This window comes from Phyllostomus discolor, chromosome 8, assembly GCF_004126475.2.
Source record: "Phyllostomus discolor isolate MPI-MPIP mPhyDis1 chromosome 8, mPhyDis1.pri.v3, whole genome shotgun sequence".
Lineage (NCBI taxonomy): Eukaryota > Metazoa > Chordata > Mammalia > Chiroptera > Phyllostomidae > Phyllostomus > Phyllostomus discolor.
Genome location: NC_040910.2, coordinates 112,603,566 through 112,625,257, shown reverse-complemented (window position 1 = coordinate 112,625,257; position 21,692 = coordinate 112,603,566). Strand labels below are relative to the sequence as shown.

At 68.0% G+C, this 21,692-nt stretch overlaps 1 protein-coding gene across 2 annotated transcripts in view; it reads left to right on the top strand.

Annotated features, from left to right (window-relative positions):
* The window catches only part of CYTH1 (cytohesin 1), a 51,301-nt gene that overhangs the window by 17,539 nt on the left and 12,070 nt on the right, over positions 1-21,692 (top strand). The window contains exons 1-2 of one of the 2 annotated variants that reach the window (XM_028520240.2): positions 10,100-10,219; positions 21,202-21,284. In XM_028520240.2, the coding sequence (XP_028376041.2) occupies positions 10,192-10,219; positions 21,202-21,284 (111 nt within the window). In that variant the 5' untranslated portion in view covers positions 10,100-10,191. Of the gene's footprint in view, positions 1-10,099; positions 10,220-21,201; positions 21,285-21,692 lie in introns of those variants that run through there. The other variant, XM_036034217.1, reaches the window with a different exon arrangement.

The window sequence follows — 21,692 nt, the reverse complement described above, 5'->3', positions numbered from 1 at the left end:
TTGCCCACCGTTATGTCCATGAACGTTATCTCACCTTGCGTCATGCAGCCATGGTCTGTGACTCATTGTTTGGATCGGCCACGACTTGACACATGGGTTCCACTTTTGGGGGACATTCAGGGGGTTTCCAGGGCGGAGAAGCAGTTGCTGCTACAGTCCCTGCCGTGACCATTCATTTGGAGTTTCCGGATACGCCAGTGCGCATGCGTCCCCGGCAGCATCTCTAGAAAAAGAAGTCTATTTTTCTTCCACTGATCTGTGCCGGCTGTGTCATAGGTCAGGCATGGGGCTGTGGCTGAGTTCTCGATTGTTCTGTCCGCCTGCCCCAGGCCAGCACCACATTGTGCCGTGATCCTCACCCCCCGCAGGGCCCGCTGGGCCGTGCCTTGCCGTGGCCTCGGGTTGGGGGGTCGTCCGGGCAGTAACCGAGGGCTGCGCTCAGCTGAGCCAGGAGTCCATCTCTCCCTGTTAGTTTGGGGCCTGGTGAGTCTTTCCGAGGCATTTAACACTTTTCCTAAAACCCTTGCACAGTGTCGACAGGTTTATCACTGGGCACTCTCATCGCTGTTGTCTGTCAGTGGAGTGAATCGCACGGGGCTTTGCGTATTTGTTCTGTCACCAGCAGCCTCGTTAAACCCGGTAACGACTCCGGCTGTTCGCACGCCTGCTCCGCGTGGACGCTGGGACCGACCGCGGCGGTGACGGCCTCACTGTTCCCCTCTCTGTCTGGTCCTCTGCAGGCCTGCCGAGGTGGCGGGGCCGTGGGGCCAAGCGCACGTGTGGGGGCCTGAGAGCCGGCCCTGCTTTCCCTGCGTCTCCTGAAGGGGAGGCTCTCAGCCCCACCCCACGGAGCACAGACAGTGTTTACCGTGAGCTCTTCGTCACTACCCTTGACCACATTTTAAAAAAAAAGCTTTTGTTTCCAGTTTGCCAGGAAATTGTTTTTCGGTCTCCAGTGGACACTTAGTTCTCCCAGCCCTTCCCCTGCCTGCACACGGGTGACACAGTGGCTCCCCGTGCGGCCACACGGGGGCCTGGCCGTGCCGCACGTGGCTGGTCTGGTCACTGCGGCTGCGCCCCGGACGGCTAGCACTGAAGCGCACAGGCCACCAGCGCGAGACCCCGCACGCGGAGTGCACAGCAGCTCGCCCTGCCGGCTCCATGTTGGGAGGGTTTATTGGGTTAAATGAAATACGTTGTTAATTTTACCTGTTTTTGTTGTTGTTCGTGTGTCTGTTAGAAAATGTAAAAGAACGTGTCATATGTTATGTACATGTAGACCTGGAGCCATTTGGGGTTTTTTAAGTATAGAATGGCAAAAAGTATAAATATGTAAAAACCGTGCATTTCTCACACACACATATGCATACATGGGAATTTTAGTAATTAAAAACTTTTACCCTCACACGAGGACATGAGAGGAGGGGGGAGAAGCATCCGTCCACGGTGTCTTCTGCCCCCCCCCCCCAACCCCCGCCCCATGCCCGTGCCCTGACCGGGGGACCCAACCCAAGACCGTCCGGTGGCTGGGCCGGTGCTCCGCCGACCGAGCCGTGCCGCACCAGCCAGGGCTCACACGTGCACTAGAAGGTGAACGTTTCTCACGGTTTTGCTGGGAAGGAACTTGACTTCCCAGGCAGGGACGTCAGGAAAGAAGCAGCCGTCGACGGACTTGACTTCATGTAAATGAACTTAACACATAAATACTTACATTTCATTTTGTGTAACGAAAGCTCTCATAAAAAAGCGAAGACAGGCAGCATAGTTGTAGAGAATATTTGCAACACTTTCAAGCAAAGGACCGTTACCTGAGATACACGAGGGGTCCTAGGAACCAGTGAGGAGACGGACACCGTGGACCGCAGGACAGAGGGTGCATGAGGCCCCTCCACGGAGGAGGCGCAGCTTGCCCGGGGGCTCCGTGCTCCGTCTTCCCGACCAGACAAGCGGGGACACAGGAAGGATGGCAGCTGCCAGCCTAGAAGAATGCCGGAGGGGGTGGGGCCTGGGGACCCTTGTGCCCGGGAGGCGCTGGGGCGGGTGCTCCGGGGGGGCCCTGCGGCAGTGTCTGCGGTGGTGGAGGGCACACCCAGCTCGAGGGCCCTGGTTTCTGAAAGCCTTTCCCCACGGAAAGGGACCGCGGACCCTGGGGACATACATGGTGGTTCCGGGCCGGGGCAGGGAAGGGTGCAGAGTGAGTGTGCCCGGGAAGTCTCGGGGGGGTGGGGAGCAGGGAGCGAGGCCATGCTGGGGAAGGACGGGGACGGGTCGAGAGACGTGGAGCCAGCCCCAGAGGTCCGCAGCCGGGGACCCTGACGGGTGGGCAAGAAAGGGCAACGAGGAGCGGACACCATGCCTCAGGACACGACCGCACTTCCTGTGCCGTTCGTGCCCAAAGTGCACAGCCTCTCAGGTCAGGGGAACCCTGCAGGCCAGTGCGGGCCGGGGACACCCTGCAAAGGGGTCCAGTCTGCCACACAGCGGCCCCCGAAGCCGCACACTCGGAAGAGCCTAGGGACACAGGGCAGCAGAGTGCGGTGGGGTCTCCTGGCTCGGACTCTGGACCAGAAACCGGGGCGTTGGTGGGAGAGCCAGTGCTGCCCGCCGGGGTGGCCGGGCCACTCTCCGCTGCCGTGTCGGCCGGCGCCCACTTCCTGGTCTCGGCCGCTGTCCTTGGCTTACGTGAGCCGGTGGCGCTGGGGAAGTTGGGGGAACTCCGTGTTCTGGCAGTTTTTCCGCAAGTCTACAGCCATCCGGAATAAGTGCGTGCCCACCCACACCCCGTGGGGCCCCGTGACTCGGCTTTTAGGAGTGCCTTCCTCGGACTCGCTGTGGGGACGCCCCAGGCTTCACACTCAGGCGGACCTAGGAGCTCTGACGCAGGGAGCTCGCCGAGACGTGGCCACTGACACGCAGGGCCGCGCAGGAGAGCGCACGCACAGTGTGTGACTCGGTGACGCAAGTAGCCCAGAGGACCCCGGTGTCGCGGGCTGGGTGTGCGGCTGCCCCTCCGCCCCAGACGCAGGGACCAGGTGTTTCTGCTGGGATTGCAGGGCAAGAAGAAAGCAAGCATGGTGCATGCCGCCCAAAATGAGAAATTCTTCTCGTGTATTAAAAAAAATCCTCAAAGTATAAATACTAAATGATCATCTTATTTCATAATCTGTTTCCTGTTTTTTTTGAGATTTTATTTATTTTTAGACAGAGGAGAAGGGAGGGAGGAAGAGGGAGAGAAACATCAGTGTGTGGTCGCCTCTCGTGCGCCCCCTACTGGGGACCTGGCCCACAGCTCAGGCCTGTGCCCTGACGGGGAATTGAACAGGCGATCTTTTGGTTTTCAGGCCGACGTTCAATCCACTGAGCCAGGGCAAGCCATTTACTTTGGTAAAAAATAAACAAAAACACCAGAATTTAGCCTTTAGGAAAAATTTCCTTACTGCTTCATATTTGTGGTTCTTAAACTCATTTCGGTGGAGAGGGGCTGTCATTAGGCAATTTCAGAGCGAAGGGACGTCACCGGTGATGCCGTGCCCACTCGGTGTATCTGGACAGAGCGTGCACCCCGGTGGGGCGGCAGTCACGGAGCAGGGGCAGAGGGGTCCTGAGACAGCGCGAGGGTGCACGCCCACAGGGAAGGGCCACGCTGGGTCCTGCCACCCTTCCCGTGTCCTCAGCCTGCTGCGTTGGGAGATGGGCGGGAGGGTGACGGTCGGAGCGGCCCTGCTCTGCCCCAGGGACGTGTCGAGGCCTCAGAGCATCTGTGTGTCTGCAAAAGGAGCCGTTTCTTTGAAAGCCACACTGCTGTCGAGGTGCCTGGTTGACGGTGGGGCAGTGGCGTGCGTGCCGGCGGGCAGCGTGGCCGGCCTCACCGGCTGTCCGACAGCCCCGTGGGCCTGCTGCTGGCTGGGCCCTGCCTCTTGTTCTGGCCCGAACCTGCTCTTTCTAGGCCTCTCTGGTCGCACAGACGTCTTTCCAGGTCGTTTCCTGGCGGGGAGGACCCAGTAGGAGCGGGAGGCGCAGGACCGCAGGCCCCGGGTCCCCGGCCCAGGTCTCCTCCCGGGAAGGCGGCCTGGGTGGTCGAACCGCGGAGGTGCCGCACGGCCGTCTCACTGGTCCCCGTGGCGAGGACGAGGAGAGAACGTGCGTGCGTTCCGTGCACACAGGGTTTGAGGGGGGAGCCTGTCCACAGCACAGTCTCTCTGGGCTCTTTTCTCCCCGGGGGGGGTCACGTTCTCAGCGGTGCCTGCTCAGACCACCACGTCCCGTGCTTCCACGGCCTTCCCTCCTTCCCGAGAATGCACCCGGCCTCTGCCGGTCCCCACACCCCCGCTGCCGGGACTGCTGGCTTGTCCCCCACTCGCTGCGGGGCTGCTCCCGTGTCTGCCTGGCCGTGCCGGCTCCACTGAGCAGCCCGAGCGCCTGGGCAGCGGGCACAGCGACTCCACTGGGAACAGAACCTCTTCAGCGGGTGCGTGCGTGTGTGTGGGCAGGCGCCCCCAGGCCTGTGCCCCAGGGCGGCCCAGAGTCCCCTCGTCCCCTGCACACGGACACCCCAGAGGCGCTCGGATGTAGTGGCAGAAGTGGCTGCTCACAAACCTTTTTAAAGACCGTCTCTTCGATCAGCCAGCAGAGGGCAGCACGGGTCGGCTGTACCGCATCTGCTGTTTTTGACTTTTTTTACAAGGGTGTTACAAGTGCTGTAACTGCTTTGGGGTGTAGTGTGAAGCTTATCACGACTTGGGGTTCCCCCTTTCTTGCTTGTCAAGTGCGTTGCGCCTCCATCTTTGTGGAGAAAGCTGCCTGTCTAGCGTTGTGAGCGTGTCACAGTCAGACTGTCTGCAGTACACCCGGCACGCTTCTGGGTGCCCCAGGGACCGTGGCGATGGTGACGATGGCTGCTGAGGGCCGTCCTGCGGGGGCCACGGGGCACCCCTCAGCCAGGGTTCCCTGGGGACAGCACTCCCTCCACCCACTCGTGGACGGACGACCGCGGCCCCAGACGGGCGCGCCCGCAGCTCGAGGGCCCCTGGGCACAGCAGTCCACGCACCGACGCGAACCCAGTGCGCTCGGTGGCGCCGGTGACGGCTCTCCGTGGACAGCGAGGTCAGACACGGCGGGGAGCCGCGCCGTTCTCGCTCTCTTTTCTTGTTTAAAACCTGAAACTCAAGCTGTGCACGTAAAATAAACAAAGGGCAGAAAGGCACGGTCTGGAGTTCGGGGTGTTTTGGTTGATCTCCAGTTGATTTTGACTTTTTCTCTTGATGACAAAAGTGGCAGAACGTCTGCTCCACGAAGGCACACGCGGGCAGAGGTTCTCCGTCTGCACTCTCTGGGGCACAGGCGTGTTCCTTTGCCCCCGAGCCTCTCCTCCCCAGGCCCATCCGATGCCAGCGTGTCCGTGAGGAAAGCCAGTGCACGTCCCTGCTTCCCTGGCGGCCCCGTGGCGGTGGCCTTCCAGAGAGGGCGCGGTGCTGGCGGGGTGCGGGCCGCAGAGCACAACGGGCTCCATTGCCTCCCCCTGCGGCTCACCAGTGCACGGGGTGTCACAGGGCCTGCGTGCTGCGTGCCCCAGGCCCTCTCCCGCGAGCAGCCTGTCGGGGAGATCTAGGCCCGGGGGTGGGGGCATCGGAAGCACAGTGATGTGCCCCCAAGTCCTAGGGAGGCTCCGAGGCACAGGGCCTCTGAGGACGGAGACATGGTTCTCGGCTGGGGCGGTGCCATCAGCGGGGCCCAGGGCTGTACTGTCTCGGCAGCGGGGCGGCTTCGGGCGTGTTTGTGCATGTGAGGGCGTGCAGTGAGTGGAAGCCCGAGGGCCCAGGAGCTTCCCGGCCTCCCTCTCTCTGGCTGCCCCCCCACGTGCCGCTGGCCAGTTTCTAGCCCACGGAGCCCCAGGGAGGCGGCTGGAGGACGCCTTCTTTTGGTCACCAGCCTAAGGAATGAGGGTACGGCTGTATTGTTTCACGGTGACACCTGCCCCTCCGTGGGCCACGGCCGCCACCCAGAGCTTCCGTCAGTGTGCCGGCGCCTGGCTGTCACTGGCAGGGGACAGCCAGCGCTTGGGAGACGGTTAGGAGAACCCTGGGTGTTAACGGGAGCTGCGGGGACTGTGTGCTTACAATCTTCGGTGTGACGTTGATGCAACAAGAATGGGGTGCTACCACAACAGAGTGCTCAGGGGTTAAGAGTGGGTTCTCGCAGATTCAAAATTGCAGAAGTAAAACGTCTCACGGAGAGGTGAGAAGGTAAACTGGAGAACGGTCTCGGTTTGGGCCGCCGTAACAGAGAGGCACGTGCGGCCGGGGGGTGCGAATGTCAACGTTTTGGAGCGTGGCGGCCGTGCCCTGGCTGAGCCCGAGCCCGGTGGGAAGAGATGGCGGGAGCCCTCTGGCGTTTCCTGACCAGGGTGCTGGCCCCTCCTCCGGAGCCCCACCCTCACCTCCCGCGCAGCTCCCCAAGGCCCCACCTCCTCCAGGCGGGGGGTTCAGCACAGGAGTTCTGAGGGGAAACGTTCAGTGTGTTGCAGGAATATTTCCTAGAAGGCAGCTCAGAAAGGAGTTAACAGTAGAAATGACAGATAAAATGTTTCGCATTGGAGATCCAGTGTCTAACGGATAGAAAATAAAAAAAAATGCGAACGGAAAGAAAAAGATATAGGTCATTATTCGAGAGCTATGAAACCTCAGGACTGCAGCTTCCCAGTGGCCACCGTAACCTGCGGGAAAAGACTCAGCCTCGCCCCCTCGCCAGGACGGGTCACCGCACCGAGGGTGGAGGTGAGGTCCGACGGCTGTCTGCGGCGAGCGGGCCGCTTGGAGACGCGGGATCAGAGCGGCCCGTCTCTGACAGCGGTGCGGGGCCAGAAAACGGGGTGTCTCCGCGGTCCTGAGGACGGTGACGTCACCGCGGACTTCTGTGCCCAGCTGAGAGTCCGCCGGGAGGGGGAAGGGTCGCGGGGTTTCAGGTGCACCGTCCACAGCAGGTGCACCGCCCCCTGCTCCCCCGGCTCTGTTGGCCAGTGGAGGGTGCGCTCCACCCGAGCCAGCACCGGGCCAGGCCCAGAGAAGGCCGCGCTGGGGACGGGGGTTGCGGGGGGCGAGCAGGCGTGGGCGGTGGGGGCGCTCCCGGGAGCGCATCTCGTGGCGGGCGGGCCCCGTGGGCGGTTTTACCCGGGGCAGACAGCGCGGCGACCAGTCGGGAGCAGAGGGCACCGCGCGAGCAGGACGGAAAAGGACACGACCGCCTCCGTGGCGGCTCTGACCCCCGCCCCCGTCTGGCTGAGCTGTGAGCCGCGCTCACGGAAATGCGGGTTCGGGTGGAAACGGGCACGGGGGCGTGCCCGGAGGGTGCGTGCGTGCGTGCGTGCGTACGTACGTGTGGGCGGGGCCACAGCCCGATCGTCTTCCGAGGCCCGCAGCGCGGGCGGCGAATGGCCCGAGCCTGCTCCCGACTAGCGGCGGGCTGGTTTGCAGAAGCCGAGCCGAGAGAGCTTCCGCTGCGGAGCCGGAGCCGGGGGCGGGCGCAGGCCTGGGCAGGAAACCGTGGTTTTCGGGCTCGAGCCGTGGGTGCCGCCCTCTTGTCATAGGATGCTGCCGTGTTGTTGTTTTGCTTAAAGGCAAACCCAGGCACAGGCAGTGAGAGGCGAGGGGCGGGGGGCGGGGCAGCAGGGTCAGGTTGGGGGGGCCCTGAGACCGGGGCGAGGAGCTGAGGCTCGGCTGGCAGATGCAGCGGTGGCCCCCGGCATCCCCACCCGGTGCAGGCCCCGCCCGCCGGCCGCTGGAGGGCGGCAGGGCAGCGAGGCCCAGGGATGGGCTCCCCCCCATCCCCCGTGGCTGGGGTGAAGGCTGGGTGAGGCGTGTCGCTGACTGAAAATAAAGTGTCTTGAGCCAAATCCCCTGCCTCCAAACGGCGTTGTGTGGGACTCCGTCTGAACGGCTGTGGTGTGCGCCCCCTGCTCCCCGCCCCCGCCCCCGCCGTGGGTTTGGCGCAGGCCAGGGCCAGCGCCTGTCCCGTCCTGCTCGTCAGGCCCCGCTCCGAGGCCTGGAGCCCGAGCCGGCCTGTGATTCACCGTTGCTTTTCCTGGAGGCTGCAGAGTGTCCTTTGAACCGCTGCACGGCCTCCCCTTGAGCAGCGTCCTTCCCTCTCCTGTGCTCCGCGGGTTCCGGGCTGCAGACGTGCCGGGGAGCCTCGATGACTCGGCTTGGCTCCAGGCGACCGGGCTGTGGGGCGGCCCGCTCCCGGCCCGGTGGCTGACGTCATCCCGAGTGACGTCATCCCACTTCCAGACTCGGAAAGGCCCACCCGTGGGTGGGGATGGGCTGCACGGCCACTGCCCTGTGGGCAAGTGGAGCGCACAGCCCGGCGCTGCGAGTGTCTGTTGGTTGGGGGTGGGGGGGACACACACCCCGATGTCTGCTCCTCGCCCCTTTTTAGACGAACAGGGCGGTGTGGCACCAGCTCTGGCGCGGCGGGAATCACCCGCAGACAGCGGCTCCGGCCAGGTGTGCCCACCCCGCTCCCAGGTTCAAGGCCTGAGCGGCAGCTCTCTTGCCAGCGGCTCATGGGAGCCGGACAGAGCCCTGTCCTGGAGGCTGGCGGGGTCCGTGGGGCGGCCCGCCGTGCACAGATGGGGAGGGTGGCCGGGTGACCAGTCAGGGCCCCTGTCGTGAGCGTGTGACCTGGGCGGTGTGGCGGGAACACAGCAGTGAGTGTCACTGGCCGGAGGAGCTGAGCGGGGATGGGCCGAGAGTGGACAGAGCGATGGGGCCAAGAGGCGGAGATGGACCCATGGGGTGGGTTGGGGCCTGTTCCTGAAGCTGCCTGCCCCCCACCCAGTTTGCAGCCGTGGGCTCTTCCATGACCCTTTCATCCCCCGCGTGGCACGTGGACCCCGTGGCAAGTCCTGGGCTCTGCCTGAAAGTGGACAGTGCCGGAGTCCGACCACTCACTCCCAGCTCGGGGCGCCCAGCTGGCCCCTGGACGGCTGTGATGGCCTCCCCGAGGGCTGCCTATGCTCACCTCCCCGCCCACGGCCCGCTCCTCCTCAGCGACCCAGGGAATCCGAGCCTCCACTGTGGGTGGGACCCCGGCAGCCGCTGCCCAGCTCACCCACCGTGGAAACCAGGGTCCTTCAAACAGCCTCTGAGGCCCCAGTGCCCCCCCCCACCGTGTTATCCCTGTGCCGGCCACGCTGTGCTCAGGGCCCCACAGGGCTTGTGGCGGGCGCCAGGAGCCGGGTGGGAAGCAGCGTGTGAAACATCCAGGGCTCTCTGTGTGTGTACATGTGCGTGTACCTTCCTATGCATTTCTCCATGTGTGTCCGTGTGCGTCTGTGTGCTGGTCTTGAGATCAGTCTGCGCGGTGAGAGAAATCCATCCCGTAACCATACGTGAGCGACGTGGGGGAGGCAGAGAGTGTAAACACGCCGGAGGGCTGGAAGAACCGGTTGTCCCGGCGCGGGGTGAGGGTGCCCCTCGCTGCCGTTGCCCGGGCTCCACGTCACGTGTGTGTGTGTGTGTGTGTGTGCACTCACTGAGACTGTGCGGAGAAGCGGGCGGTGGGGGGGCGCACGAGACACAAGGGGGGTCCAGCTGGACTCACGTCGGGGGTGTGGCCTCAGGGTTTCCCTGCGCCTGTGAAGTGCGCCTTCTGCCTTTTCCCTGTGACCTCATGACGCCGACCCAGGGATCATGATTTCTCACTCATCCTCAGGAAATGTGCCGTGGCGCCCTGTGGGGAGCACAGGGGGTTTCCGAGACTCCGTTCTGAGAAAGAGCCCAGACGGGGAGTGGGGAGAGGCCAACCAGCCGTGCCCGCCGCTGAGGCCGCGCCGGAGGAGGCCGGAGGGCAGCTGTGAGCCCCCGGGCCCCCAGCCTGAGGCCGCGGGTCGCTGGTCAGGGAGGAGTTGACGCCTGGGGACCTACTGGAGCTTGACTTCAGGAACTGGGTGGCGGCTGTGGACAGAGCGACAAGTGACGCTGCGGGAGGCCGGCGGCTGATTGGCGCGGGAGAGCCGCCAGCCACTTCCTGGGGAGGGGAGCGCCGAGCTGCTCTGGCAGCGGCCGGACCAGACGAGACAGCCCACAGGTGTCCCGCCCGCCCCGCCCCACCCCGCCTCCCCGGGGAGCCGCGCCCAGCTCCCCTTGGAAGACCTGACCGGGCAGCCTTCGGGTCCGGCTGTGAGCGGGGGAAAGATGGTCCTAAAAACTGAAGAGGAGGAGGGTGAGTCCGGTGCTGGCCTGGGGGCGCCGGCTGGGGTTTCGGGATCTCTTCCCGTCGGTACTCGAGACCCTGTGCCCGCGGTCTCGCTGCCTTTGGGGGGAGAAACAGCCCAGTCCGCTCTGTCTCACCGCTCTCCGGGGGACTGAGGCTCGTGTGTGTGTGTGTGTGTGTGTGTGTGTACACACCGAGGAAGCCCCCCCCCAGCCTCAGCCGGGGCGCTCCTCGGGGAGCGGGCACTCTGCCGTGGGGACCGCGCCCGAGCGGCAGTTGTCAGGAGCTGGGGGAGCCGCATGTCCGTCCGTCCAGAGGGAGAGCGGCTCTGGGAGGGGGGCGCGGCGCTGGGAGGGGGGACACTGGAGAGCAGGTTGAAAGCACCGTGAGGTCGGGGCCGTGGGTGTCCGTTTCCCGAGACAGAACGGCACAGTGGGGCACACGGAGGGGCCCGGGTCGGGACCGTCTGGCGGAGGCAGGGACCGTCTGAGCCTCCCCGCCCCACACCCGCCCGTAAACAGTGACGCCGTGAGTAAAAGGATGAGCCACTCTGGCTTATAAATCCCGGAAGGTGCTGTAGGAGAGCCACCTGGGGGCGCAGGTCGGGGCTTCCCGCCCCGCCGGGGTCACGGGACCTGCGGGGGGGGTCACGGTGGCGCCCCCGCCGAGGCCCCGGTGTGGGGAGCCGGCGGTCAGGGTGCGGGTGCGCTGGGAACAGACGTGGGGCTGCGGCTCGGACGGGCCCCGCGGTGGTCACGGCGGACTCGGGGGTTCCCTTCACGTTTTCCTGTCGGGTTCACGGCAGACCACGGTGTGAAGCTGCACCCCCGTCTCCCCTCCGGACGGTCTGGGCGTGTCTGGGTGACCTGGGGAGCTGCCCCGCGGGCATCAGGCTCCGGGCAGGGCCAGGCCCGAGTGTGGGGGCAGCACCCGCGGGGCAGGAGCCCAGGCTCCCCAGGGTGGGGTGACTGTCCATGTGGGCGGCAGCGAACCTGGAAGGTGAGTCCTTAGTAGCCAAGGTCTCCGGTTCACATGGGGCACCTCAGGCCTGGCCGGTGGGGCTCCGGTGGCTGCCGCAGCGTCCAGTAGAAGGACGTGTGGCGGGCTCGGCCCCGTGGGGGCACGTGCGAGGGGCAGCAGATCGGCGTCTCCCTCCCTCCCCTCCCCCACCCTCTCTGAGACCAGTAGCCAGGTCCTGGGGGGGGCCAACATAGTTAACTAACTAACTAACTAACTAGTTCATGGACAGCGGGCACACTCTTGAGAGTGGAAGAGGACGTCACCCACTTGTCCCTGATGATGCCGGGACAGTGAGTGTGCCCAGCCTGGCCCGGGCGGGCCGTGGCCGCCGTCTCTGCGCCCCTCCAGCCCCAGCGAGGGGTGCCGTCTCATCGTCACCTCCGGGTCTGACCCGGGGTCCCGTGTCCCGGGCCTCCCGCCACCCTGGAGACTTCCCAGCGTGACGCCCGCCCTCCGCGTGCACTCGGTTGGGGGGGGGGGCGGGCGGGGTGCCGCGTCAGCCAGGGTCCACGGGGCCGGGTTAGTGCCGGGCACCTGCGCTGTGACTACGGGACCGTCGGGAACGGGCGGCCGTTCTCCTCCCTCCTGGAGTGTTCGTGCCCGTTGCCCTGCGCCCGAGGCTGAAAGGGATGCCCGGGTGCCGAGAGGAGACACAGGCTCGGTGCTCAGGCAGGGCGGGGGGAGTGGCTGTCCTCGGTGGGGCCTGGGGCCCGGGCCCGGCCGCGGCAGGGCTGAGCGTCAGCCGGGCGGGCGCTCCACGGGCAGCAGCCTTCCCTGGTCTGGTCCCCGGGGGCGGGGGGGGGGGGGCGGGGGGGGTTTCAAGGAGCCCCACCCTCTCCTGCTGCACTCGCCTCGCCCTCCCCCGGGCCGGGCTCGCGCGCCCGACACCCCAGTGTCCCCGGCTGTCTGAGCTCCGCCGGCTCCCCTGCCCGCGGTGGGCTCAGCTGGCGGTTCTTCCCTTCAGAGCGTGTAGGCCCCTTGCTTGGCCTCTGAACCTTCTCTGTGTGGGGGGGGTCCTCGCAGGCACACGCCGGGCTCTGTCCCGAGTGCCCTCCCAGTCCCTGCGGCCCTGGACCACCCTGCTCCGACCCAGGCACCGCCTGCTTTCCCGGCCGGCTTGCCCCCCGGGAGCGAGCGTCCCACCGTCTCTGCTCCTGCCTTTGGGGCGTCGGCTTGCCACCCTTCACGTCCGTCTGGGCCCGGAGGCCCGAGCTGCAGCCGCGGCCCTGCCCCCCCGCACAGCTGGGCCTGTGCACACGCTCCGCCAGCTGCCGAGCGACTGTGACAGTCCGAGGGAGGGGCGCGCCGGGGCCGAGGCCGGGCCGGATCGGCTGGGGCTCTGCCTGCTGACAGCGTGCCCTCGGCACCTTGTTTGTGCCCGCGGCTGGGCTTTGTTGTGAAGTCCTGATGGACGTGGGAGTGGAAAAGCGTTTGAAGTTGTGCGCTGCCGAGTGGGCATGAAGCGGTGTTACTTGCAGGGAGAGACTCCAGAGGGAACCGAGGGTCCCTTTGCCTCTCTCCGGGGACCCTGTGTTTCCAGGCGGCCCCCGCAGCACTGCCCCCCCCCCCGTGCTGACGGCGTCCCGTGGGGTCCTGCCCGCTCACGGGGGCCGGGCTGCGGCCGAGCCGGGTGTGGAAAGGACAGGGCAGGCGCTGCAGCCGTAAACCCGTGTCCCACAGACGGTCCCACGCCCCTGCTGACGGCTGCGTCTGCGTTTCTCGGACTCTGCTGCGGTGCGATCTCCGGTGAGGTCTTTGTTTTCAAGCCGGAGCATTGGCGCTTGAAGGGCACGTCATAGCACAGTGGCGGCGCCGTCTGCGGTGGCGGGTTCTGAAGGGGCCTCGCTCCGGTCCGACTGCCCCAGGCTGTCCTGCGTGGCCGGCGCCCCAGGGGCAGGACAGGCGGGCTCTGCTGGCCCCTGGGCTCCCAGGCTCCCAGGCTCCCAGGCTCAGGGTCGCCCAGCAGGCCCCACCATCCCTTCAAGGGACTTCCTGCCGTGGGTGCGCCCCTCCGAGCCCCGCAGAGGAGCCCCGAGGCCTGACTTCCGGCCCGAGGACGCCCCGGCTGTGTCTGCATCTCCCTCCTTCCCGGGCCCAAGCCTCTGCTCCTTCTCGTCTTCCCCGAGAGCCCAGGGCTCGGACCCCAGGCCCTGGGCGGAGCCCACACAGGGCGGTCACAGGCACAGGGACAGAACACACCTGTGTCCCTTCCACGGCATGGAGTGGCTGGTGACACGTCTGAGTGTTTTCTGAATGCAGATTTCCACATCGACTTCTGCCGTGGCTGTGGGTTCCAGTACAGCTGACCTTTGAACAGCGTGGGGTTGGGGCGCTGACCCCTAGGGTCAAAACATCCACGTACAACTTTCGGCTCCTCCCACACTTAAGTAGCCCCTGTGTGTCCAGGGGGTTGGGTCCGGGGCCCCCTGCAGACGCCGGAGCCTGAGGACGCTCGGCCCCCGGATGAAACGGGGCAGGTCGGCGCGGGCCGTCGGCTCTCTGCCCCCACGGACAGCCTCCCGGGGCAGGTCGGAAGCCGCAGGGGCGGCGAGGAGAGGAGCCCGCCCGTGAGTGGCCCACGTGGCCTCAGCCGTGTCGTGTGAGGGCTGGGCGTGTGCACAGGGCCCACTCGAAGGTCGGGGCCCCCGCTTGCTCCCGGCTCCGGCGAGGACCCCGTGGTGGCTCCAGGTGCAGCCTCAGGAGCCGGGCCCTGACCAGCACGGGTGCCCTGCACCTGTCCCCGCCTTCCTGCCGCGCCCCTGTGTCTCAGGGGTCCTCCCCGAGCCGCATGCCCAGGCCGCCCCGTTCTTGTCAGGGGCCGAGTTGTCGTCGGAGCGGCGCTCAGCGTCTGCGGCCCTGCCGCGGGGACGAGGAAACCCCAGAGCTCGGGCGGTGGTAGGAGGCGGGGCCTCCTCACCGCAGCTTCCTGCAGACAGAAGACGGGAAGGCCACGGTGTTTTCAGTTTTCTCCCCTTTTTAGTTGTTTATCCAGAGCCGAGGTTCTTACCCAGGGCCGTCGCCCCCTCCAGAGGACATTTGTCACCCCTGGGGGTGGGGCAGCGGTGCTACCGCAGCCGGTGGGCGGAGCCAGGGTGCAGCTGGACGGAGGTGGACCGTGGCCCCATAGCACAGTGACCCCGACCGGTCAGCGGGGCGAGGTCCAAGAGCCCTGGTCAGGCTGGCGTGGTGACCCGTCCTCCGCCTGTCCCCTGGCTCCTCTGGGGCTCACTGTGGGAGCCCCGTCCCTCCCTCCCCGTCCCTCCCTCCCCGCCCCAGGGAACGGCCCTGTCTCTCTGGGGGACCCCGCAGACCCCCGCCCCAGCTGTCCCGGCTCTCGTGTGCGTGGGGCGTGGGCCTGTGGGGCCTGGGTCCCCAAACCACATCCGTGTTCTCGGTGCCGCCCGCCCCCCGAGCCTGGCAGCCGCGGCCCTCAGCCCGTCGCCACCGTGCTTCCTGCCCCCACCCGCAGCCAGAGGTGTCCCAGGGCCAGCTGCCCGCTGCAGCTGCACCGGAGCGGGGCCAAGGGTGACGTCTCGGCCCCAGTCGGGGCCCAGACCCAGGGCCACATGTGGGGACAGTGGCCAGCGTGTGTCCTGAGCGGGGGGGGGGGGGCTCGCCCCTCGGGGGAGCGGGCCGGAGCATCTGCGCGGGGAGAGGGGCCCGCGGCCTGGAGCGCGGGAGCCCGGGGCACCGAGTGGGGCCGTCTGCTGGGGCGGCCGCTGGCGTGGGCGGCTCGGAGCAGAGCAGGGAAGGAGGCGGCCGGTCCTGGGGGGACAGAGCGGCCTGCTCTCGGCAGACCCGCCCGCCCGCCCGCCCGTGCCGTGCGGGGAGGCACCGCAGCAAGGGTTAACGTCTCCGGGGAAGCAGCCGCCAGGGCCCCGCTGCTGCCGCCGCTGCCGAGAGGAGAGGGAGAGCGGAGGCTGTGAGCGCACGCGGGCGGGCGGCGCGTCCCCGCCCCTGCAGGAGGCCCCGCCGGGGAGCGGGGGAGCCGGAGGGGGGGTGGCCGCGGTTGCGTCCTCGCGGGGAGCCTGCAGAGAGCCGGAGCACGGGCTCTGTGTGTCGGCCGGCGACAGCCCCCCCGCGCACCACCGTCCCCGGACAGGCCGGCATCCCCGCCAGCATCGGCTCCGGCTCCGGCTCCGGCTCCCCGGCTTCCGCTCGGCCTCTGCTCCCTCCCGCCGCCCCCGCCCTGGCTGCGCTGGCACACGTGCTCGGCCCGCTCCGGCCCTCCCTCCCCCGGGGGCGCTGGGTGCACCAGGAGCCGGGGGCTGTGGGGCCGCGGCGCCGGCCCACCATGGGCTCTGAGGCGGACGGCTGCGCCCTGCCCAGGCTCTGACGCTGCTGCCGGGCGGCGGGAGCGAGGACGCGCCCCGGGTAAGAGGCGGGCGGGCGGTGAGGGGCGCCCTCGGCGCGGAGCCTCGTGTCCAGCGAGGGGACCCCGCTCTGCTCCCTGCCGCCTGGGGCCCAGCCAGGCTGCCGCGGGCGAGGGCCGGTCTCGGCGCGGGGCCTGGGGTCTCGTGTCGTGCTCCCGCCGCGGAGGGTGTCTCCGTGAGCCCCCGTGGGAGACGTGCAGGCGTCCGGCGTGGTTTCTTCAGGCCTGGGGAGTAGGAGCAAGCTGACGCTCAGGGTCCGTCTGTGGGCCTCCGGCCCTGCGTGGGGGCCAGGCACAGGCCCGCAGAACCGCAGGGGTCTCTGCTTTTCCCTACGGACCTCGGGGCCTGGCCCGGGTGTGGGCAGCCCTGCTCCCACCAGCGCACGTACAGGAGCAGGTGGGTGCGCGTTTAATTTGACCCGGGTGTCCGTCCCCCCGGTGAGGCCGAGGGGCCGTGTCAGCGAGCAGAAGCCAGGGTCTCACGGAGGGCCAGCGTGCCAGCCGGTTCCGGGAACCAGAGTCAAGTGCCAGAGGGTGGACCCCCTGCGCCCCGGCAAACCTCTCTTTGGGGCAGGCGGGGGTGTGGTGGCACAGCTGTGCACGTGACGGTGACCACAGCGGCACAGGCCTGCCCGGGCCTCGGAGGAAGGGGGGGCACAAAGGGCTCGGTTTCGGGGGGTCAGCAGGGCAGGGGATCGTGGGCTTTCCCGAGAGCCAGGGACTCCGCCCGGGTCCCAGGGAGGCGGAAGGCAGGGCAGGGTCCCGCTGGCTCTGCGCTCCTGCAGCCCTTTCAGGGGCCGCCTGGTAGCGGGCTGGGCTGGGCGTGGGCGTGGGGGTGGGCGCGCCCGGAAGGCGGGGCTGCAGCGCTGGTGTGGCACCGCCAGGGTTTAGAAGAGGGCGAGCTTCTTAAAACGGCCAGTTTCTCGTGTGGCTTTTATTGAAAGCAGATGTAAACTTTGTTTTTCTAAACCGAACTTTTTAGGATACAATTTTATAGCTTCGTTTCTTTTACTGCCTTGAGATTTGGCTTCATTTCCCATTGGTTAGCTGGTTAAGTCAGAACGTTACACCAACTGAGTCTGCAGGTTCTAGCATTTTCTGTGGAAGGTTAAGGACGAAACGCTTGGCTTTTATGGGACCGTTTGCAGAGCTCGGTCACAGCTACCCCCACTCGAGAAGGCGGGGACGGGGACCGGGGTGGGGGTGCGGGGTGGGGGTGGGTCCCCGAGGCCACGGGGCGGACAAGTGCCCCTGCCCCACCGGGCAGCTCACCCGTGGGGCGGGCGAGTGCTCAGGCCGGCGTTCCTCAGAAAGGTCTCCGGAGACGGTGCTGACGTCCTCAGTTCTCGCACCTCCGGGGCAGGGGCCTGGGTGGTTCTATGGGACAGCCCGGGCCAGGGAGGGGGGCTCCGAACCGCTCGCCGCAGGTGGCGAGGCGGCTCCTCTCCCGGCTGTGCCGAGCAGCGGCTCTGCTGGCCCCGGGCCGGTGTGCCGGCCCGGTTCTGGTCTCGCGTGGTTTCCAACGGCTCTCAGGCCGTGAACCGGTGGGGACACATTTCTTCTGAGGTCTCCACACGAAATTCAAATCGTAGCCTCTTCAGAGAGGAGCCAGGGTCCGCAGAAGCCAGGAGTCCCGGGCACGGCTCTGCAGCCCCCGGTGCCCGGCGGGATGTGCGCAGCCAGAAGCCCCCTCCCGTGTCCGGGGGTGGGGTCATTGGTGTGGAGTGCACCCCGCCGTCCGCTGGCCCAGGAACCAGCAGTGCCCTCGCCCTGGCCCTCCTGCCGGTGGGACCACCCGGGACTTGCCCCCTGGGGCCCGTCTCACTCCTCACAATGGCCTCAAGACCCCTCCGAGCGTCGGCGCGGCAGGATCTGCCTCCTCCCGGAGGCCGAGCCCCTGGTGGCCAGTTTTAGAAAGGGCCGCTCTGGTGTCCGGTCAGCGGGAAAGGCCGGTCGTTCGTTCCCCAAAGGAGGCAGACGCCGGGACGTGTCAGTGCCGGCGGTGGCACGCGTCACCGAGCCTGGGCTCCGGTCACACCCCTCCGCCACGTCCCTCCCCCGCCACCGGCTCTGGTCTCGCCGGCCGGCCCCAGGCCTGCTGGTCGACCCAGGGCGCGGCCTTCCGCGTCACGGGCCCCTGCGTCCCTACCGGGGAGGCCACCCGGACCTGGTTACGGGCTGGTGCCCGTCTTAAAGGGCTGACCCCGCCCACGTCTGGTCGGCAAGGACCCAGGGCTTGTGGAAGTCTGCGGGACGGCCCTGTGTCGCCAAAACCTCTCCAGTCCTTTGACTTTGCTCTGTGAGTCACTGGGCTTCCCTGGGAGGCCAGGCGGCCTGCCCTCAGGGCAGGGCAGGGCAGGGCAGGGCAGGGCGGTGATGCAGCCGCAGCTGCGGGCGTGCGGGCAGGGTGCCCGGCCTCGTGACCCGAGCCCGCCACGCTGGGACTGCTGACGGGCCGCCTGGCATCCCGGTCCTCGGGGGCGGAACGCCGCCTTTGCTCACGGCAGTGTCCCAGCTTTGCACCTTCGAACCCAGGGCTGTTTGTTTGCCAGTGGCCGACGTCCCCTCCAGAGCCGGAGGTGTCCGTGTGCTGCCCGGGCAGGGGGGCGGGCGGGCCGGCCCGAGCTGTGGCGGGCTCTCGGCCTCTGCAGCGGCAGCTCTGTGTGGGGCCGGGCTGGGGCAGCGCGTGGTCGGACCGGCGGTGCCTCCTGGGCCCCAGCAGGGTCGGGGGGGGGTGTGCCAGGCTGGTCTCTCGTCCATCTCCCCCCTGCACTGGGGAAAGGGTGGGCCTCCTGGGCTGTCGTCCTCACTCCGGTCCGGCGTCGATCTGCGTCCTTGGCCTTTGCCAGGAGGGGCCACGAGAGGGAGGAGGACGTTTGGCGGTCACAGTGGGAAGGGAAGGCCAGCGTGTCTTCGAAGCAGGGCAGAGGGTCCCGCCGTGGCCGGGGGACCCCTGGCGCCTCGCCCTAGCGCGCACCGAGGACCCTCACTCAGCCCCTGCGATGGGGCACAGGCGGTGCCGCCCGCCCCGGTGGGCAGCGGCCTGTGCTCCTGCGTCTGCACGGGGGGGCTTCCCGGCAGGTCAGTCCCGGGGCGCTGCCCGCGGCACCGCCGGCCACCACGTGCTGCACCCACTCACTGTGCCGGGGCCGGTGCCTCCGGCCGGGAGGAAGGGCCTGCCCCTTTAAGACGCCCCCCTTTGTGTGCTGCGGCGGGGGCACGTCCCGGCCCGGGCTCCTGCCCACTGGTACCGTCTGCAGAGCAGCGTTTAAGCAGGGAAACAAACAGGAGCTCCCCTGTGAGGCTCCTCTGTTCGCGGCCGAGCACAGGGGCCCCTTGTTGTGGGTGCTTTCATCTCCCTCATTAACCCGGGGCCCTGCCCGGGGGCGGCGGGGGGCCCGCGGCCGCCCCGGTGCCCTGAGCGCGAGGCCTTGTGAACGAGCTCCCGGGGCCCCGGGCCCCTCCGGCTCTGCTCGGCGTCCTCTGCGCGTGGGCCGCCGCCCCCCTCCCCCTGCCCCCTCCCCCCCGCCGCTCTGAGGGAGAGACGAGGGCTTACTCAGCTGCCTCCCCGGCACAGCAGCGTGGCCGCGGCACGTGGCGGCCGTCGGGGGAGGGGCTGTCTGCTGCGCTGCCATCTGGCCCGCCTGTCCGCCCGTCCTCCGCCGTGCACCCCGCACGGCACCCCGCATGGCCGCACAGGAAGCCCCACCCGGTGGGGCGCCCTCCCCGGGCCCCCCACTCCCCCCGGGGCCCAGGGCAGAGTGCGTGTGGCTGCCTGAGGCCCAGCCCTGCCGCCCGTCCCCCTGCGGCCTTCGGGGCCCCTCGGACCGCCTGTTCTGGTCACCACGTTGCGACGCCGCCCCGGGGGCCAGGCCCTTGCTCGCCCGGGTCAGCCAGTGGCGGGTCCGCCTGTTGGGGGGAGGCCAGGGGGTGGGCCCAGAAGATGGGCCTCGGGGTCCTCGGTGCGAAAGGGGTCCCACCTGCCCTCCTGCCCGACAGGGACTTAGCCTAGGCCCGGGGTCCTTGTGCCGGGCTCCCACGGTGCCCCCGCCTTGCCTGTGTGCACCTGTGTGCGCACCGCGGCGGCCTCCCGACTCCCGCGGGGGTCTGAGGGCAGCTCCGGGCTGCAGCTCCTGCCCCCGGCACGGTGCAGGTTTCTCTGCGAGACGAGAGGAGCCGTCTCTCCACCGAACGGATTGGCTGCGTGTTTTCAGTTTGCCTCTGTTTTCTCTCGGCCCCTTGTTCGGGGGAGCGCCTCAGCCGCCTCTGTCCAGGGCTTCATTGTGGGAGGGGGCCAGAGGGGCCAGATGGGTTTGATTTCCGAGAGCTCACTCGTTTCCTCCGTTGCCCCTTCTCAGAGTTGCCTGTTCTTTGGAGTGTCCTTTGTCTCCTCCGCGCTCTCTGCCCGCCGGGGACTCGGTGCAGGGCCTGCTGGACCAGGAGCCCTGCTGGAGGCTGGTGTCCGTCCAGGGGCCTCCTCGGGACAGGCCCTGCCCGGCTCCCCGCCGCCGTCGGCGTGGGGGCTCCAGGCCGGCTGCTCGCTCACAGGTCGGCCCGGACTTCTGTCCTGGCCTGGGAGGCTCCTCGGGGGACACGGGTCCGCTTGTCGTCAGCCCCCTGCTGAGGGCCTCCGCTGGCCTCGCCGGGGCCGGGCTCACCGACGAGCTGACCGAGCTCTGTCCGTAGCTGCAGGGTCGAAGCCCCACTGTCCATTCCCTGCAGAGTAGCCGTTAAAAGGGAGTGTCGCCTGGACTCCAACGCCACGCCGTGTTGGGGCGAGTGCTTGTCTTCCGGGGCCTCCAGGAACCAGCTTCTTGGGGAATACCCGGTCCCGGCGGACCAGAAGCCCCCCCACCCCCGTGTGTGAAGTGCAGAGCTGCCGGAGGGGGCGGACGGGCGTGCTCCCCCCAGAACGGGGCGGGGCCCTGTGGCCGGCCTGTGGCTTCTCACAGCGGGCTGCTCCGATGTGGCCGGGGCGCTGCCGGTCTCGCTTTCTCCTGAGGCCAGGTGGGCACGCACACCTGCATTTGCGGGGCCCCGCGCCCGTGCGGTGGGCTGCCTGGCGTGCGGTGGGCGCGGGCCGGGCCTGCCTGACGCCAGTGCATCCTGTTCCCGGCACCCTGCGGCCCCCAGCAGGGTCAGAGGGCACGAGCTGGTTTTAGAACCTCGCTCAGACCAAGTAGAAGGATGAGGCGGGGAGAAAAGCTCCCAGAGCTCAGCACGGCTCTCAGCAGGGGGTTGGGGGGTGGGGGGTGGGGGGGTGTATCCTGGTGGGCCTTCCCTCAGCGTGCGCAGCCCCTCCCCTTGCCCCTCCGGGGAGACGCACAGCCTCCGTGCTCTGCGGTGGCCCGTGCCCTCGCCGCCGGAGGTGTCCCAGACGGCCCTCCACGTTGGGGTCGGACTCGGGGAGGGAGCCGGGGTCAGAGAGGTCAGCTGACCAGCTCCCCGCACTCCGAGGCCGGGGCAGGGCGGGTGCTCCTTCGCCCTGCGCTGCCACGTGCCCCAGCTCCTTCTCCTCTGCGGCCGGGTCTGGCGGCCTCTGGGCTTTACTTTTCGGCAGGACGTGAGCTCCCTTCTCATGTTCTCCCCTTCCGCGCAGTCCCCAGCGACCTGACGGCGGAGGAGCGCCAGGAGCTGGAGAACATCCGGCGGAGGAAGCAGGAGCTGCTGGCCGACATTCAGGTAGGCGGGCGCCGGGGGCCGCCGGGACAGGCGTCCCGCAGAGCGTGTTCCCCCGACCCGCGGGGCCCCGGAACCGAGTGTGGGTGGTAGAGTGCTCTCGGGGGATGGGGCTCAGAGAGGTGCGTGGACCTCAAGCTCCACCAGCTGGTCAGCGGTCAGAGGCAGCGTGGCCCTCGGGCTCGCGGGGCCTCGGGTGAGGGCTGTGGCCGAGCAGAGGGCCGGCCCCGCGGTGCCGCCACTTGCTGGGCGAGCGGTGTGGGAGCCCTGAGTCTCGGCTCCTTGCGCGTCCATCCCTCGGTCCGGAGGGCAGGATGGAAACGCCTGGTGTGGGCGGGCGGCCGCAGGCCCGAGTGCGTTCACGGTTGCACGGGACTCGGCGGGGCGGCCGGTCGCTCAGAGACACGTCGT